General features: G+C 41.3%; 1 protein-coding gene across 1 annotated transcript in view; it reads left to right on the top strand.

Moving 5' to 3' along the window:
- The window catches only part of SKOR2 (SKI family transcriptional corepressor 2), a gene marked incomplete at both ends in the record, with an annotated part of 24891 nt that extends 6096 nt beyond the window's left edge, over positions 1–18795 (top strand). Inside the window, 4 exons of the mRNA XM_082075035.1 lie at positions 4677–4742; positions 5127–5225; positions 10019–10086; positions 18733–18795. Coding sequence (XP_081931161.1) covers positions 4677–4742; positions 5127–5225; positions 10019–10086; positions 18733–18795 — 296 coding nt within the window. The remainder of the gene's footprint in view (positions 1–4676; positions 4743–5126; positions 5226–10018; positions 10087–18732) is intronic.
- Between the last annotated feature and the right edge of the window lie 201 nt (positions 18796–18996).

Raw genomic sequence — 18996 nt, 5'->3', positions numbered from 1 at the left:
AAGTTGAAATGGAGGATGACAAGGTGAAGTTTCAAATGTGGGACCCAGAATTGCATATTAATAAATAAGACCATGTATAAATATGTGCGTATTTACACACAACAGACAAAACTGCGGATGGACTGTAGGACCGGGTCCTTATTTACTATTCCTGTCTCTTTCCTATTATTACTCAAGAGCTCAGGAGCTCTCTTCGAATTATTAAAAGAGGGTGGAACGTTGTTGAATATCTTTATTTTTTGCAAGTCTCACAATATCAGGCGTGTTGTCTTTTTTTTTTTTGTGCCCTATCTTCTGGAATGTGGTGAGAATCTCACCTTCCATTTAAAGCAAAAATCCACTTAAAAATCAAGAAACAGAAATTTTTTAGCCCTCGTGCTTCTAGAATAAAGTTATTAAATACTTCCCAGATGTATGCATAAGGTTCAGACCAAAAGCCAACTGATTTGTTGTCACTCTAAACCATTTCATATTTTCAAGTTGGTCATGGTTTTGAACCTTTGGTTGGAAATCCAGAAGCTGTTTTCTCCTCCATCTGTTAGTACTTCAGTGCAGAGGGTTTTTTTTTTTTAATTGCATGTCCTTGTTCTGAACTTTAAATGGAGGTTGTAAGTTCGACTTTATCTGCGCAAAAATCAGAACTGGTTTGTTTTAAAGTTAAACGACTTTCAGGGCAAATTAACATTTGTACCTCCAGATTTTCTAAGATGTATATATCAGCCCCAGTACAGAAAAGCACTTAAAAGATGCTCATTGAGTTTCCAAAAATAGATGTATTTTTTCCCAAGTCCTGATTATCCTATTGATCACTGCCCCCAAAAGCAGCATGAATATGCACGATGCATGCATATTTTCAGTAAGGACAGGATTTCTTCAGGACATACGCAAGAACTGTGTGTGTCTTAAAGCGAATAATTAATTGCGAATACAAATGGAGCCTTTGGAGCTCTGGAAGGCTGCCGGTTCACATCTGCCTATATGTTTTAAATTTATATGTATATCTATATGTCTATACCTAGAAGTTACCAACATCTTCGCTACTGCGCTTTTTGTGTCTGCAGACGGCGTGTTCTCCAGCTAGAAATATTGTTTTAATACCAGTGGATGTTTAAGTTATGGTAGATCATCGATGCTGTTGGGCTTCCTGAGGATAAAGCTCACCTGGTAGGAGCTTCAGAGCTGCAGATTTGCGACAATTAAACTCCATCCAGGAATAATCCGTCCCGACGCTGAGACACGGGTGGGCGGATGATTTTGGTTGCTGCGGTCTGGCACCACGGGCGCGGTGAGAATTGTCGAGGGGACGAGTTGAGGACAAGGGACAGGTCTGAGAGGTAGGGGGTATGATTTATTTTCTCGGTCCAGAGCTCTGCGAACCGATCGCTCGTTGATGGAGATGAGTTGTCTGGGCCAGGTTGGGAATTTTCCGCTGCTGTTTGATGGGCGCTTTGAGAGCTTCCTGAGGAAGGATTGCTCTGGGTGGCCCAACATGAAGAGGTAACCTGACTTATGTCTGGTTTGGTTTTGTACAGCGAGAGCGAATGTACATTTCTTTTGGGGAGTGTACATTTAGAAATGTCTCTGTTAATTTCTTTTATCGAGAATTATAATATGAGCTGCTCCAGTGGGTGTAGAACTAATAAAACGGTGGCATCTGTGAGGTTGTGTTGATGTACAAATAGGGACCGCTGGTTTTCGGAGTACTGATACAGTAATTTGAGGTGTGTCTACTCACAACCATCATTTCTGCTTTCCTCTGCATGTGGATATTCATGTTCTGGATAAGAAGAACATTTGTATAAACCAAAAATACAACCCGTCTTGTTTTATTCCAGAATAAATGTCTGTGCACCTATAGTGACCGGGAAGAACAGAGCTATCAAAAGCTTTAGTGCAAACTGGCCATGAATACTTCATTCCCTTTTCCCAGCTGGCCAGGTGGAGGTATAGTTTGACTTTTTGTGGGGAATAAACTGAAATAGATCTCTCTCAAAGACAGTCTAGATGTCCGTACTGCACAGCTTTCCATTTTACCCGCCGCTACAAGTTTGTGTGTAGACAAGACCCAAGAGAGTTATGGCGCAGCTATTAGAAGGGGAAGTGATTTTTTCTTAGGCTGATTAAAATTCTTTGGGCTTTCTGTTTGTTTGTTTTTAAACACCTATTTAGCTTTTAATTAACATTTAAGAGAAAGGAAGCTGGTTAAATATTCAATACCTCCTCCCTTTCAATTAAGGTAGAGCAGCACACAAGGCATGATGAGGCCTCTGGGAAGTACGGAAAAACGGAGAAGCGCAGGCTCCTGATTATCATTTTCAGGGGGACTGGAAAGGTGAAACCCATCTGATTATTATTACCATTAACAATAATAATGTTGAGGCTTTGAGCATCAGAGAGCAGTTAAAAAATGCAGTTAGGACCATACGTGCTGGGTTGTGCCTTTAAATACCTTTGCTTTTCCCACCGTGTTCTTATTTTAGGTGCAAGGATGGGGAATTTTCTAAGCCTTTTTGGAAGCTCAGCAAGGAGGCTGCAGCTGCTGGAGAAGTTGTTCTTCATGCTACATGCTCTTATTTTCATTTCGATGCAGTTCTTTCACTCTCAGCGAGTCGGCAGCCTCAACCCATCCGGCCCTGAAAGCTCAACCGAGCTGGAAAAGCACTATGATCTGTGCTAGGATCCAGTCTCTTCTCCTTTTTGTTCCTTCCCCTTAAAAAATCCACTTACCTTCTCTCTTTGAGTCTGTTATCGCGCAAAAATTGCACATAAAACATTCAGAAAAGAATGCCTCAATGAGAGAAATTGATTGGAAAAATATACAATTATTTAGAATTAAATAAATACTCTTCCTAAACTTAAATTCCTTATTTTATTTTTATTTTGTGCATCCTAATTCATCTAACAAAATACTTCTTTTGTTAGCATTCCTGTTTAAAAGAGAATTACGTTAAATAAAACAAAAATACCATTTTACATTATGGAAACACCTCAAGCCACTGCCCAAAACTTAACTGCAGAAAATACTTTGTGGATATCAAATATCATAAAAAATGATTTTTTTTTAAAAAACCCCCAACATTGTGTTACAAAAAGGGATTTTTAAAATGCAATTGCTGGCACCAGGTTATCAGTTGTGTAAATGTATATGCGTGAATGAGTGGTTGCTTTTTTCAGGGAACAAAGAGACAGCAGATGCTGAAATGCGTAACTATTGGATATGTTTCATATACTCGGACCTCAAGGTTTACCGGACATAAGAACGCATTGATTTTTAAAAATAAATATAATAAATGTTTTGCAACAGGATTTCTGACTGCATATGAAAGAAGGCTTTCCAACTCTACTTTAAAATTAGTTTATTTTGAGGAGCTATTATCAAATGCATGGTGACAGTAGGAGTTTTTAAGTAGCTGCTATTGTATCTGTTGTGTGGTGACCTATTCAGTGCTATTGCTCTTTATTTAAAAAAAAATCAAGCTATTTCCTCTGTGATTCTTTCTTCCAAATACATAAATACACGAGTAGCTTCATATGTATCTCTTTCTTGTGATTACTCCTCAGTAAAGTTAATGATGTGTGGTTACTGGCTGGACTAAACCGGAGATTAGCCCAGTTAGTTCAATAACTGGATATTTACCAAGTATTTTCTTAATTATTTAGAGTACTTTTCTACTTCAAATCATAGAAAATCTCCCATTGATTTCTGCTATAGTGGTATTTTTTCTTTTGAAAACATTTTTTTCCTGGCTTTTTGTTCTAAGAAGCTGTTCATAGGAATCAGACGAAAATTCCACGATTCCAGAGGATAAGGAAAATAAGACCTTCTGTCAGAGAGTTCACAGTTAAGTCAAATGGTCATCCACATGAACTTAACACCTTGTGAAGATTTTTTTAAATTTAATTTTATTTTATTCGTATAGGAAAAGGGTTGAAAGAAAGGTTTAGTGCTAGTTTATGCTTGGGCTCGATGATCTTAAGGGTCTGTTCCAACCAAAATGATTCTATGATTCTAAGTAGCAGGAAACAGCTGAATTTTATTATCTAGAAAATTCTTTACTACTGTATGATTAAAAATTACATGAGCAACCGAGGACGGAGGTCTCTGAATTGGTTGACCTCTGAGGTGTATCCTTTAGATGCAAATACCACTAATGTCAATTTTATCTCAGCTGGATATAAATGATATCCAGTTAAAACAAGCTTGTGCCGTAGAGCTGATAAAAAAGAGCTGATGAAAGTGAAGAGGCTGGTGCAAAAAAAAGGGGGTTTTCCCTGTGGATTTGGGAAGAGGGTCCTGCCCAACTAGACAGTGTGGACTTCGCATTGTGAAGAGAGGAGATAAGACCGAGTTATTTTCTGATTTTCAAGAGGGTTTAGAGCGAAAGCCAGGATCAGTTCGGCAGGCGAGGTTTAAGAGGGGAGCTCCTTCATATCAAGGAGATGCCAGCTCTCGTCTGCAGGAGGATGTGATGTCTGTAAATACTTTCCACTAGCAGCACATAAAAGTCCTACAAACATTTGTGGTACGTGTGCAGAGATATATACATAAACCTCAATCCTACGATTTCTGTATATTATTTTTCCTTTTTACTCCAGGTTCTTTGAAGCAGTTGCATAGTAAGGACAATAACGATTGAAAAGCAAATCAATAACTTTTTTTCTTTCTCTTTTTTAAGGTGAACACACGCAAGAAACCAATTCACCTCATTCGCTGAAGAAGGATGTGGAGAACATGGGGAAAGGTAAAATGAATAAGGGCCTCTTATGTTATAAAACTGCTCTTTGTTTTAATAGAATATGAGGATAATAGGGGGCACTTTTGTTCTGCACCATATTTTAAGCTTGTCAAGTAACATATGAATAATATATGGACCTTTGGGTGGATATAATTGAGATTAATGCATATATATCAATCAATACATGACACTGTAATATAATACTTTAAAATAATATATTACATTGATTTATATTCATGGCTTTCTGCACAAAATCTATTGTAGGTCTATGTAACACTTTTTTATAACTGCTAAAATATTTTGTCTTATAGTAATGAATTGGTCTGCAACTGTTCTTTCAAGAATTATTTATACAGATTAACAAAACCACTTTTCTTTTCCCTTTGTTAGAAGAACTCCAGAAGGTTTTGTTTGAACAGATCGACTTACGGAGGAGACTAGAACAGGAATTCCAGGTGTTGAAAGGAAACGCGTCTTTCCCAGTCTTCAGTAAGACACATCTCTGTGGTTTTGGTGTTATCTGCGGGTGGTTGGTCATTGTCAGATGGTTAAAATGGGAGAGGTATGTTCTCAGTTGTGTCACCAGAATCTTTGGTTTGGTTCTGCTGAGGTTGACGGAGCTTCTGTGGTGGCTTTTCAGGCTCCCCAAGCAGATCTTTTGTAGGGAAAATCTGAAGCAGGATGTCTGTTTTGGTGTATATTCTACTGGTTTTGCTAACATTGAATACAGCAAGTAGACAGAAACATGCCTGGGGCTTCTTTGGGGGACCTTCTTGGAGGCTTTTGAAGACAGGGTACGTCATCGTCTTCTTAGGTGGTTCTAGATGATGCTGGAGAATTTATTTGTCCTGTGTTTAAGTAGAAAGACCTGTTTGAATTTTTTTCTCTTGAGATGGGCTGTTTGAGGTGGTCCTTTCACCTAGTGAGGGGTGATGGGATGTGCTGGGCATGTGTTAGATAAAAGAAAACAAAATGGACAATCAGTAGGAGTTTCATAAAGCTCCCAGAAAGTTCAGCTGCATCCACAAGGGTCTGGAAAAAAGACCTATTGATTGAGACCTTTTGAATTACGCTGGTAGCGACACGGGAATATACGCTTCCAGCATAAATCGCACGCACATCAGGACAAGCCAGAAGACACAGTGCGGGCTCTCCAGCATGTGGTGAATGTAGTTTTGCAAACCTGGGGTGCTTGGGGTGTCTCCATCAAAGTTGTTGGCTTCCCTGTCACGACTCTGTAGCTGCCTGTCCTGACAGTCCCCACAGTTCAATATTAAATGCAAGAAAAAGTGTGTTTGCACCCGTCTTTGCTTCCTCACGAAGTCCAAAGGAGGTCTGACAGCACCTCCATTCAATATTTTCCTCACGTTGATGATGTGAGGTTTGTTTAATATGCTGCTTTTTAAAACTCTCGATTTTTTGTCCTTGTTTTCCTGTGAGACTGGATGTGGACAGAGCACTCACAGTAAACCTAGACAGATACATTAAAACCTTCCCGGTCTAATTGTCAGGCTCTTCTGCCGTTTGCCAACTTCTCTTAACTCTTGCATGACTAAAATGTGTGCTCAACACTCAGTGCAAAATGCCCTCATGCCGGTTTATCACAGTTCCCTGAGGAATTTAGAAACTCTTTTGTTAGTCCTCCTGAGTTTCTACATAAAAACTCCAGCAATAAAATCCGGTATTACCAGTAAGCAAGTCAACCAAAACCACTGCTGCAAGGTGAGGAATGTTGCGCCTCTCCGGATTGCAGGAAAAGGTGGGAACACAGACATAATTTTCCTATTATTTAAAGAAAATACTTTTTTCCCCTTTCTATAGCATCAGGTAGGGTAAGCGAGGGAGTTTGTTGACTCGGAGAATGACTCCATCTTTAGCCCAAATATCGAAAGATGTAGACAGCTTCATAAATAAAGGAGAAGAGCCGTCTGAGGTGATATAGATATTAATCACAGGAGGATAACCTCATCCTTCAGTATAAATCCAGTCATTACTTGGGTTTGGAAGTGAGGCAATTTTAAAATAATTTGTGTAGATCAAAACACTGATGTGTGGTATTGGTGAAATGGCATCTTGGAGTTCTGCCATTCGGGTCACTCATTTATCCATTTGCTCTTCTACGGTAAAATTAATGCTCTGTCATTGCCATGTAAATAAACACTGCAATTAAACCACATGAAATACATCTCAAATAAAAGAAAAGAACACATAGGGCCGACCAAGGAAGTGGCGACTGTGTATGCCGGCTTGAAAAATATGTGGTTTCAATGTACCACAAAGTAGTGGTCAATTTTCTTCAGGATTAAAATAGAAAACAGATAATGTGCTATAAGCAATATATACAAGTGACCGTAAAACCTATTTACAGATTTAGATTTACCAAAAAAACCCACCCTCCTCTGCAGACAGTAAAACAAGAAAAAAGGGTCTTTGTAAGGCAAATAAGTGTAAAATCCAATATAAATGCAATTTGTCCTCTAGAGCGGTATGTCTTCCAGCAAAAGAGATGGGTCTGTTCCAGGCTCTCGCTGCTGCTTTAGCTCAGGTAGTGGAAAATATTTGTTTTGCCAGGTTTCCCGAGTTACTAGAAAATGGCTCTAGAAAATGCTCATGTATAGTTACCTGGAGTTAACTTGAAAGTCACCTTTTTTAGCGTCTTGCATGTGGAACCGAGCATATTCGGGGCATTACACGTTAATATTATAGCATCAAACCACCTCCCACAGCAGCGCTATGCGGTGTTGTGTGTAAACAGTGTTGGGTTTCCACGTTCTCCTCATGGAAATCACTGTTAAATGAGAACCAGTCTTATTTTCAAGCTCATTGAAATGTGGGCTGTGATAACTTATGAGCCAGCAGACCTTGTCTTCTGCTGTTTGCACCTTGATTTTTTATGTTGCTATTATACCTGAAAGCTGCAGATGAGGTTTTCCTTTGCCTTCCTCAACACAGAGATCACTCGAAGAAAATAAACAATCAGATGACTTGAAGAAAATAAAATAATTTGCTGTCATGACAGAAATATGAGCACCTATGCACAGCTGACACCATGTTCTCCTAGAACCCTCTGCTGTTTTGTACTTTTGGTGTTGGCTGGAGCATATTTTGTCCAGCCGCATTTAACAACATGGTAATAAAACGGCAGAGACGCAGTCTGGATAGTTCAAGTATTTAATTTTGTGTTAAGAAAGCTATTTAAATATTAATATCTTTTCTCTTGGGTATCACTCATGGCTTTTTCTGTAAGCATTCAGACTCAAATAAACGCTGCTGGAAAAAACACCGTCCTTACCATTAACACCCCATTTCCACTGTGAGCTTGGACATTTGCAGGGCGAGACTGAGCGAGATTTCTGAGCTATTTGTTCCGAGAGGTGATGAGCCTGTGAAGAGCCAGTCAGGAGGAAAATGGTGAGGAGAAAAGGAAAATCTGTCTATGTAGTCTACTAGGAGTGAAACTGGAGTATCTCAGTAGTAGCTAGCACAGATTTACCAGCCTTTAGCGACCAGGACAGGAGGTGGTCACCTTTTTATGCTGCACGTCTTTTTTGTGGGGCTATGAAGAGAGGAATTGCAAACCAGCTTTATTTCTGTCAGCTTATTTTCCTGGTTGAGTCAGAATAGAGGGAACGGGCTGAAAAATTCTGTGGGCATTTAAGATAATGTCATTTATATCCTTTTTTTTTTTCATGTAGATGAGCTGGACAGTTTCACCCTGACTGAGGTTCTCACTCTTTATTTTTCTTTGCTATTTTCTTTTTATCCTCAAGTCCCTCCTTGCCTTTTAAATAACTTTTGCTCATCGGGAGAGGGGAAAATCGTTGTGTGAATGAGGAGGACAGAGATCTGCCCCCTTGTATTTTCTTCTAGCCCTTTCCTACGCTCACAGTTGATGGGGACACATCCCCTTTCCCCACAATCAAGGTCATGGAATCATAGAGATATAATACATCCAATACATCCTTGGTTTGGGGATTGAGAACTCGTGACAAGGCCGTGCGGCTTTTTTGGGAGCGAGTGAGCTCCATGCAGTGCAATGAGTATTAATAGGCGCCGCTTGTTCTCACCTGGGCTTAAATCTTTCCGTTGCAATTGAGGTGTCTCCGTGACTCCTCTTACTGTGCTATCGAAGTATCCCACAGTCATTTAATCCATTTAATCCTCCCAACACACTTGGCAGATGAAGCAGCACTGTTATTTGTGCTTTAGTGGTGATGAAAGGAGGTGTAGACACGTAGAGCAGATATTAAACCCAGGATTCCTGAGTCCTGGGCTCGTGTCCCATCAACCAGCATGATTATTTAACTCTTTTAATCATTTAGTTGTAAATAAACCATTTTTAGCTGCCTTTGAGTGCCCTTCTCCAAGCTCTGGATGTTGAGGTGCTCCGTGCTAGTTTTTGTTCATATTCATCTCAATATTCCTGTGGTTTAGGACAAGCTTTAGTCTCCCAGATCAAAACTACATTGGTTGGGATGGGTTTTCTTTCCTCTTCCATTTAATGGCCCATCATTGAACCCAGGTCTCCATCATGCAACTCTCCAAGTTATTTACTTCTTGTCAATAGCTTTGTTTATATTTTTCTGTCTTTTCTCTTAACCTTCAACAGCAATGTTACAGAACACAGACCAGCAGTTAATCTTCTGCCAAACAAAGTGTTGTCTGAAATGCTTACTGAGGAGGAAAATAAGGGAAGGAGTAGCTCCTGGAGCAGGAAAGCTTCCCTGTGCTGTAACCTGGCTCTTTAGGATCTGTTTTTCAAAGACGTTTTGCCTTCTGGGTTCCACGTCACTCTTTATGGAGCTTTAGGCTGAGTTTTGCTCAAAGGCATCAGCACTGTTACAAACTACAAATCAAACCCTGCAGCCTTGAACGCTTTCTGTTCTCACATATTGGACATCCCTATTGATGTCAACTGATTTATGCCAGAGAAAAGAAGAGATATTTTTGCTCTTCAGTCTTGGTAGAAGTTTGACTAGTGACTGCAGAGTCTGGCCCATTGAGAAAAATCACTGTGAGAGTAAATGCTAATGACAGAAACTCAGCAGCCTACATTTGCTAATTGGGGAAGCTTCTGAATCCTATTTTTCCGCAGTTTTTCTGTTGTCTACAGTGTCTCCTACTAGATAAGACATTTTTGTTAGGCATGCCTTGTAACTGGGTGAAGGGCTTTGTAGTGGTTCACAGTTCCTCAGTAGTGATTTGGTTTGATTTAATTTGATTTATATAAATTCTGCTGTGTGGTCTCTGTTTTAATTACTGCATCTACCCTCCTCCTACAGATAATTTTCAAGATCAGATGAAGCGGGAACTGGCATACAGAGAAGAAATGGTGCAGCAGCTACAAATTGTGAGTTTGCCTTCTCTGCTAAAAACGCTATGAACTGTGGCTTTACGTTTTTTAAATGCACTCCTCGAACTTTTCCTTTGTGAGCCATGCAGACGTACTGAGCTCATATTAACCTTACACTTTACGAGACATAAGCGTGCAGTTCTCAGCTGGTTTAGAATCTAATTACCTGGAGATTTACTTTCACACAATAACCAGATGGGTCTTTGTGTTTCAACTAAACAAAATGTGTTGACTCAACACCGAGAGGTGCTTCTTCAGAGCAAAACGTGAGCACCGAATCAGTAAACCTTGAGCAGTTAACTGTTTATACCTCGTACAAGTCGCGTTTCAGCCCTGAGTAGGGAATTGGTGTGAGTCCCGTTTTTTGCTGAAAAATAAACATAAAGATGTGTCTTTTTTTTTAATTTCAGCCACTAGAAGAAGTGCTTAACTCAGCAGTAAAGGCTCCAGTTGCCAAAACACAGTTCAGTGTATGCGCACGTTGCTTGTTATTTTAAAATCAAGAGGGATTTTGCGTGTGTGTGTTAGTGCAACTATAGATCATTACATAGAACAGCGCTGTTTTGAAAACTTGACATACTTAATCCAGTACGAGCAAAGGGTGGGATATGTGAAGCTGTTTCTTACTCAGATACTGCTTAGTGTGATTTTAAGAGCAGGGTGCGTAACGGGTGGCAGGTTGTCAGCTAATGCTTGTTTTCCTGGTGCTTTTTCTGTGATAAGTCTGACATTATTCAACAGAGTTGAATATTCATATTCATATTCAACAGGGTTTTTTTGAGGCAGGCTTGCCAAATATTCCCACTTACCTGAATTAGCCTCTGTGCTCAAGCATTTAAGTTTTGCTGGTGCTTGTCACAGATGCTGGTGCGGAGAAACCTTCTGATACTCTCATTTTCTAGTGGATGGGTCAGGACGTAAAAATAAAGCTGAAGGCCAAGTTTGTCAAGCTTGTGCACCTCTGTTTAGAGGCATTTAGGAGCAGCCTTATTTTTAGAGCTGTCGAACATTCCCGTTCCCTGTTGCTGCTGACTTCAGAGGTTTCAATGAGAGATGGAGGACACTCAAAGGAGGTTGTTTACCGAGGAAATTTAAGTCCAGAACATCTCTGGAGATTCTTTTCTGCTGGTTTCCACTCTTTTCCTTTAACATGTCCAGTTGTTACCGTGTTCCTCTTTGCCTCCCGGTGCCAGGCAAGGAGTTTGGCTCAATCTGTGAATTACATTGTCACAGAAGATTGTAATTAGGATGCTATCCTGAAAAGTACTTCCCCTGCTGCTTTGGACTCGAGGCAGGTGACCTGATTTCTGCTGTGGACCACATTTAAGCACAAATTCTACAGGTCCATTTGAGCATCTTCTCGTGTCAGCTGAACTTGGACCTAACTCTGCTCCCAGGGAGAGAATGGATTATTTCTGCCATTCACTTTGTAGCCTTATTGTGAAGTTTTTTTCTGAAAATAGACGTCCCAGACCTCCAGTGAACCAGCTGTGGTGGTTTTTCATATTTACAAGACGTGGAGAAATCACAAGGTTCAGTGTAGTGCTTTTTCTTGGGCAGGAAAAGAAATACGATTGTGTAATTCACACCCTTTTCACTTGCTCATGTTACCGAAAGACTAATAGTCATTTAATCATTAAACAGCACTGCTTGAGTGTACTTATAGAGACTGGTTTTGACATTAAATATACTACACCAACAATTCAGGACCTGTTTACTCACTGTTGATGCATCAGTTTAATTATTATTAATAGAAATGTTGCCAAATCATCAGCAAGTCTTGATGCCCCCGTTTGGGTATCCTTCCCGGTATCGTTGAGGTGGGTTGTGTATCAGTGAGACCAATAAAAGGCAGTTTGCATATGAAAAATTGAGCGACTGCTGCAAATAACGCACATGTTTGTTTAAGCTGGGTGCAGAAATCTCCGGTGATGTTCTGATTGATAACTGGAGTTGGCACTTCCGATGCGATAATCCTTGCAGCTACTTAATTCACTCGTGTGAATATATCTTGTCTGGTTGTATCTAGATTTTAGACTAATGAATTTTATATCCTAATGATAGAACTCCTTTGTCCTTTTTGGGTTATAGCACGGATGAATGAAAGCTTTTGGCACAGGACACACAACAAAACTTGCTTAAATCTGATTTTTTGGTGTGTGTTTTTTGTTCTTTTGTTTTGTGTGTACCTGGGACACCACACCATTGCTTTAACAGAGCTGCCCACACCTAATATTCTAATATAGAGAGAAAAACAGAGGTGTTTAATGCATACTCAGATCTTAATTTTGCTTATAGCTTCACAGGTGTATGTAGGGTTTGTAGGATGAACTTTGTAGGATTTTGTAGGATTAAATTGTAGGAAACCTTTGCAGGATTAAACTCAAAATTTACTGGTATAACAAGCCACAGAACTTGACTCGCTTACTTTTTCTTTTTGTTTTTGTTTTTTTTTTTAATTTTACAAACAATATAAATGCACAGAGTCAGTTTCTTTTGGCTGTTCTCATAGCTGAAGGATTATATGGCTTAAATTAGTCCTTCCTAAAGACTTAGGCAGGATCCTGAGGGCATCTCTTGTAACAGTCGGTACCAGAGTAAAGTGTTGCCCTAATGATGATTTCAGTTATTCTGAACTGGAATTCTTCAAGCTGCAAAACTGAGTAGTCAGACTTTCAGATAAACTGCCTTGGTGTGTTTGATGGGTCAGGAACGTCTGGAATACAACAAGCTGAACCGAAGCATGAAATACTTAACCAAATATAATTGTTTTTGAAAACTTCCTAGCGCAAACACCCGCCGTACCCTGACAGTTACACAGAAAGGGCTGCTTGGAGGTAGCGTTTCATGCCCCGCCAGTACCAAACACTGACCGGAAGGCTTTTATTTCCCATTTATTGGGTAACATCGTGTCACTGCGATGCAGAAAGTGGTGACAGATCGCCACTCGTGGATGGCGGCCGGTCCGAGAGGGGTGGCAGCTCGGGGGGGCTGGCGTGGGCTTTGGGTGCCCTCTGCCGCTCTCGACCATCACTGCACCCGCAGCCTTAATACTCTGCATTAAAAACCTCCATTAGATCACTGTTTAATCAATGGGTGTTTATTTTAACGCTTTGTCTGCTTCAGACTTTTAAAAAAATATATATTTTTGTGGCCTTCTAAAAGTCAGGAGTAAGGCTCAGATCATTGGGAGGATGGAGGGTGGGTCCTGTTGCCTCCTCTGTGATGGATGTTGCCGTCTTTAGATATAACCTGGCTCGGTATGTAGCTGGAGCAGTGGGATGTTGTGTTGCCATTGGCAATTTCTGTTGAGAAAGGAGTTGGTCAGAGTATCCAGAGCCGCTACCAGAAGGTATTGCAACCTGTTCTTGCCAAGCTCTCGGCCAAGGCATCATCGTATTGAACAAGAAAATAGATCTTAAATCACTGAATGCATTTTTCTCTTCGCGCTCTTTCAAAGTCCTCTCTCCAAAACTGGCGAAGTACAGTGCATGTACTTGCAGGTCATATGTAAAATACGGGTTTTACATATAGATTCAGGCATGGACCATCTGGCTTCTGTTATTGAGCTATACAGAGAGGGCTGCTGAGAAGAGATCATTGCCCAGCAGGTTGGGGTAAATTCCAAAGTGCCACGTGTGGTACAGCCTCAGAAGAGCTCACCTGCCTTTAGAGCTGCCTTTTTTTGTCTGGTGTGACCAGAATTAACCTGTCAGGACAGCCCAGCCAGCCCAGCGCAGGACTGAGTCACCTCCTGCTTGACACTCCGTACCTGTCTGGTATCATCTTCTGCACAATTGTGTTAGTGGATCAAATTTAAAACACATGAACTTTCTTCCCAGCCGCCTGGTGGGAGAAAAAGATCAGAAGCGGCATTCCCAGCATGACGATTTTGATCCTTTTATGTTTTTGTGAAGCCCTCTAAACCATTGCCACAGAGAAGAAGAGCACCCAGCAGCAAATTTAAGCTCCTGAGAACAGGCTAGATTGCTTAATTTCTTTGCTGGGGTCCTTTCCAAGTTGTTTTATAGGTTCCCAGGAAAAGCTGACCACAATTTTAACTTGTCCATCAGGAAAAGCTAAGGTGGTGGTTGTCACCCAGCCGTTGTTATTTAGATAATTAAAACTGAATAGTGATCAATCCCCCTCATTTTATGAAGGAGTAAAAGGCAGAAGGTCTTTGAGACATGTTATAAATGTGAATTGTCTTCCCAACCCAAGTAGAATGTGTTGCTTTGGTTTTGTTTGGGTTCTTTTTAATTTATTTGTACTCCCATGAACTGACTTTCTCCTTGCTAGCTTAATTTTGGGCTGATAATCATGTTCAGAGCTAAGAACTGGATCCAGCTGAAACTCCTCTGATGTTCCATGGCCTTATACTCTCAGTGCTGCTTTGAATCAACCATGAAATAAATCAGGAGCTATCTACCTGCAAAATTGATTTCTATCTCTGCATCATCTTTCATCCTGATCTTTAAAGATTCACAAGTAGTGTTTAAAAGAAGAAAACATCCACCTTGTGGTAACGTTGTTAGATCTTTAGAGGTATGAAATCACGTTTCTCTGGGTCCTACTGTAATTAAGAAAAGCACTAGTAGGTTTAATTCCTATTTTAGGTTGTTTATGGAAAGCAGGTGCTTTGTACAGCTAATGTATTCGTTACAGAAACAAGGAATATCTGCATTTTTATATGCCAAGACCTTGGTCACCGCACGCCATTCAAAAAGTTGAAATAGGAAATAGTAGTGTTTTATTGGGATTTCTGGTTTGGGCCTCTGCTTATAGTGGTCCAGCCAGATTGATTGACCTTGTCAAGAGTGTTAGAGGCAAACATTTGCTCAGTGGAATCGTTCTTGGATGTCTGGACCTGCAGTTTGTGCTGAAGTGCCCATACACTGACAGTCAGGTAATAACACGTAAAAGAGCGTTTCTGGAACTCTGCGTTTACTGTGTCTTGCAGACTCCAAGGAAGATTTCATTACTTTGCCCACCATTCTCCCAAAAAGCAAACAAAAAAAGAGATATGTTCATATTTACTCTTATTAACTTCTGCTGTGCTTTAGCAGTTGGGATGATACTGCAGGTCTGTTTCTGTATGTTCTGTTATCTTCATTTGGTTCTTGGTGGAGTTCTTCTCCAGATTTAGTGGTGCGAATTGGGAATATGTCCTTTTGATGGCAAAGGTAGCACACACGTCCCTGACTGTGTACAGAGAAGTGAGCTTACAAGGCCTATTTTCAGCAGAATTTTGTTTGCCACTGTCTGATTTGGTTTTTTAAGACAGATGAGCGAAACTTGTGTCTTGACAAAGCATCTGGGTATGCCTTGGGTTAGTGGGGTGGAGCTGGGCCTCTTTCTCCAGTAGATTGAAGTGTTAAAGAAAAGGAATGCCTTTTAGAATTAATAGTTATTAAAAAACAGACCAGTACCAGTGCCCTATAGGTACTTTCACAGGGTAATGGTGGAGACTCATGCTTTACAACAAGCTTTTGGCACTTGGATTCCTCTTCCAGCTGTAAAAAGCTCAGTATAGACTTTTTCTTCTGCTTAATCCCACCTGTCATTCCATGCAGAAGCACCTTGTGTGTGGAGATTGTAGTTTTCCAGTGGCATTTCAGCCCTTTCCTGCATAGACCTACTTTGCATTTGGAAGGGTTGTCTTGGCCAGACAGGGTTCTGTCTGAGGTCTCAAGTGCAGTGTCTGAAGATTAAAACTGTTTAACTAAAACCTTCTAGATATGCATTAGATACGTGGGGTGCTGAAGATTCCCTCTCCAAGCAACAGAAGTCAGGGTGATGTGTTGTTGTGTACCCCACCGAGAGATGGGATGTGAAGGTGAAGGCTCCAAAAGAGGATGGTGTACAGAAGATTTTCTGTTGTCCAAGCGCAGCAGGGATCAAACATTTGCTTTAGAGATTCATCCACATACTCTCTGCTTATCTGTGGTTTTGTTGCTGTTGTGGAGCAGACTCAGAGCTCACAAACTGGGTTTTTTAACAGGTGACCAGCACCCAGGACTAGACTAATCTGAAGAAAAATAAAACAAGAGAAATGCAGTATGGACACTGGATCTTTCTCATGTTCCCTACAGATCTGCTCCCGTTGTTCCTATTAATGTGGGCTTAGTCATAAGACACAGATTTCACAGAATCACAGAATCCCAGAATGTCAGGGGTTGGAAGGGACCTGGAAAGCTCATCCAGTGCAATCCCCCCATGGAGCAGGAACACCCAGATGAGGTTACACAGGAAGGTGTCCAGGCGGGTTGGAATGTCTGCAGAAAAGGAGACTCCACAACCCCCCTGGGCAGCCTGGGCCAGGCTCCGCCACCCTCACCATGAAGAAGTTTCTTCTCATATTTAAGTGGAACCTTTCGTGTTCCAGTTTGAACCCATTACCCCTTGTCCTATCATTGGTTGTCACCGAGAAGAGCCTGGCTCCATCCTCCTGACACTCCCCCTTTCCATATTGATCCCCATGAATGAGTCCCCCCTCAGTCTCCTCTTGTCCAGCTCCAGAGCCCCAGCTCCCTCAGCCTTTCCTCACACGGGAGATGCTCCACTCCCTGCAGCATCTTGGTGGCTGCGCTGGACTCTCTCCAGCAGTTCCCTGTCCTGCTGGAACTGAGGGGCCACAACTGGACACAAGATTCCAGGTGTGGTCTCCCCAGGGCAGAGCAGAGGGGCAGGAGAACCTCTCTGACCTACTGACCACCCCCTTCTAACCCACCCCAGGTCCCATTGGCTTCCTGGCCACAAGGGCCCAGTGCTGGCTCATGGTCATCCTGCTTTTCTTGCTACTTAAAACCAAATTATCCACAATTGTGTTATTGCTGGCAGGGGTGTGCGCACTTTGGGAAGGGCTGCACATTGGATCTTTGTGCTGATCCTGTTGTGCATTGCAGCAGTCACTGTGGATGTCCGAAAGGAGATTGTATTGTCGTGAAGAGCGCTAAATACTATTCTGCTGCAGCACTGGAGTTATCAAATGCTCTTCCAGTGACAAAAGTAGAAGATGACATTGTAGGCGATTTAACTCATGAAGAAAGTAGTCATTTCCCTCTTGGAAACCCACCTCTCCCAGTGTCATTTATTACCAGGAGAATGGATAAACCAACACACATTGAAAAGATGCCGATGTGCCAAATATAGCGGAGAAGTGGATTAAGAACAGTTAATTTCTGACAGAATGTACCCCGTTGTATTATCTAGGTCAGTACGGCTTGGGAGATGTCCTATATAATTGTCGGCCATGCGAACCGATGTTGCCTGTTGTGAGTGGGAAGGAGGAAGGAGAAAAACTTGGTGAAGCATCACGGGTCTCAGCTGAAATGTGCTTATTCAGGCAGTTTGTTTGTAGCTCACTATAGAATCTAAACCATGCAAACTGGTGATCAGGTAAACAGTTTCTTAGCCTATAAGATCTCTGATCCTGAGCCTGCCCTGCTCCTTCCCTTACTCAGAAAAGCAGGGTTGGAGATGACACTGCAGATACTGCACTTCACACCAGCCCAGAGACACACTGAGCGCAACGCACACAAACGCCGTCACAAACTGTGGATATAACATAATTAAAACCAAAACAGGGATGCACACCTGTTAGATGTGTAGTAAGTGGATATGGATGTAAATTCACATCCTCCTAGTATGCTGTTGTATGTAGGCCATGTCACTTGAACTCTCTGCATTTGCCTGTCTGTTCCTCTTGCTGTATGTGCAGCTTAAGGCTTTGCTCCTGACTTGATCCCAGCCTGTTTGTCAGCTTGCAGCAGCGTATTTGTCATTTTTTGGGAATCTATTCTGGAGTGCCTGGCAGCAGAAGCAGGTCACCTCAGTGTGCAGCAGCACCTGGGAGTGTAGGGACATAGATTTAATGATCCCAACCTGAGTTCTTCCAAAAGGCAGCATTGAAGAACAGTGAATTTGTAAGTCACTTCGATTCCCAGCTATGGAGAAATCTCAGAGCAATTTAGTTTTGTTGCATTCTAAAGGCCCAGCACTGAAAAAAAGAGCAGCCCCATGCTGTATTCCCAGTAGCCTGTGAGCACATCATCGTACTTTGTTTCTAAATATAACGATGTTCCCTAATATGCCTATGTTCTCTGTTTTTTCTTTAATTATTTGTTCCACTTCAGTGGCTTTCTTCAGATTGGTGCAAGTTGGAGATAACTATTATGAACTTCCTAATTATGGGGATATAAATGTATGAAGTCTCATACTCCCACCCTGCTGTATTTCGGCTGCGCAGAGATCGGCGTGTGTTGCCTGCTCTGTTACAGACAGCTGATTTTTGCCATCTCATGGGTAGCAGAATGGCTGGCGACTTGATTTTTGCCAACAACTGATCTAAACAAACATCGGAAGACATCTTTTACATTAGATTTTAAGATCCGCTGTTTTAATTTGGACCATTTTATTTCTGCTTCAACTTTCTTGCAGTTTTATAAAGAATTCAATCCTTTAAGGCATCGTTTTCTAAAATGATACAAGGAGGCAAACAAAGACTTTCATTTGCAGGGATTCCAGCTCGGATATCGTAGAATCATATTGGTTGGAAGAGACCCTTAAGACCAAATCTGTCAAATCCATGTTGTTAGCCAAACGTTGGCATAAAGCGGTGGCTTTGTTTCTGTGTCATTGCAGATTCCCTATGCAGCAAGCTTGATCAGGAAAGAAAAGCTCGGTGCACACCTCAGCAAAAGCTAAAGGTGAGCTTGAGGAAAAAAAATGCTATTTTATTCTGTCCGTCTGTCATGTTTTCCTTTGCAGGCATTGCAAGAATTAAGAGAATCATCCTGTTGCGTAATGTTACTGATTCTGGTCTAAAAGGTCTGTTTGCGGAGGTGTTGTGCCACGGTCTAAAGCTGATAAGTGACACGTCACACGAATTACGAGGCTTCGTGGGGT

Source organism: Streptopelia decaocto, assembly GCF_964273445.1.
Source record: "Streptopelia decaocto genome assembly, chromosome: Z".
In the NCBI taxonomy this organism is placed as follows: Eukaryota; Metazoa; Chordata; class Aves; order Columbiformes; family Columbidae; genus Streptopelia; species Streptopelia decaocto.
The sequence above is the reverse complement of the archived record's forward strand: the minus strand, read 5'-3'. Positions and strand labels throughout refer to the sequence as shown.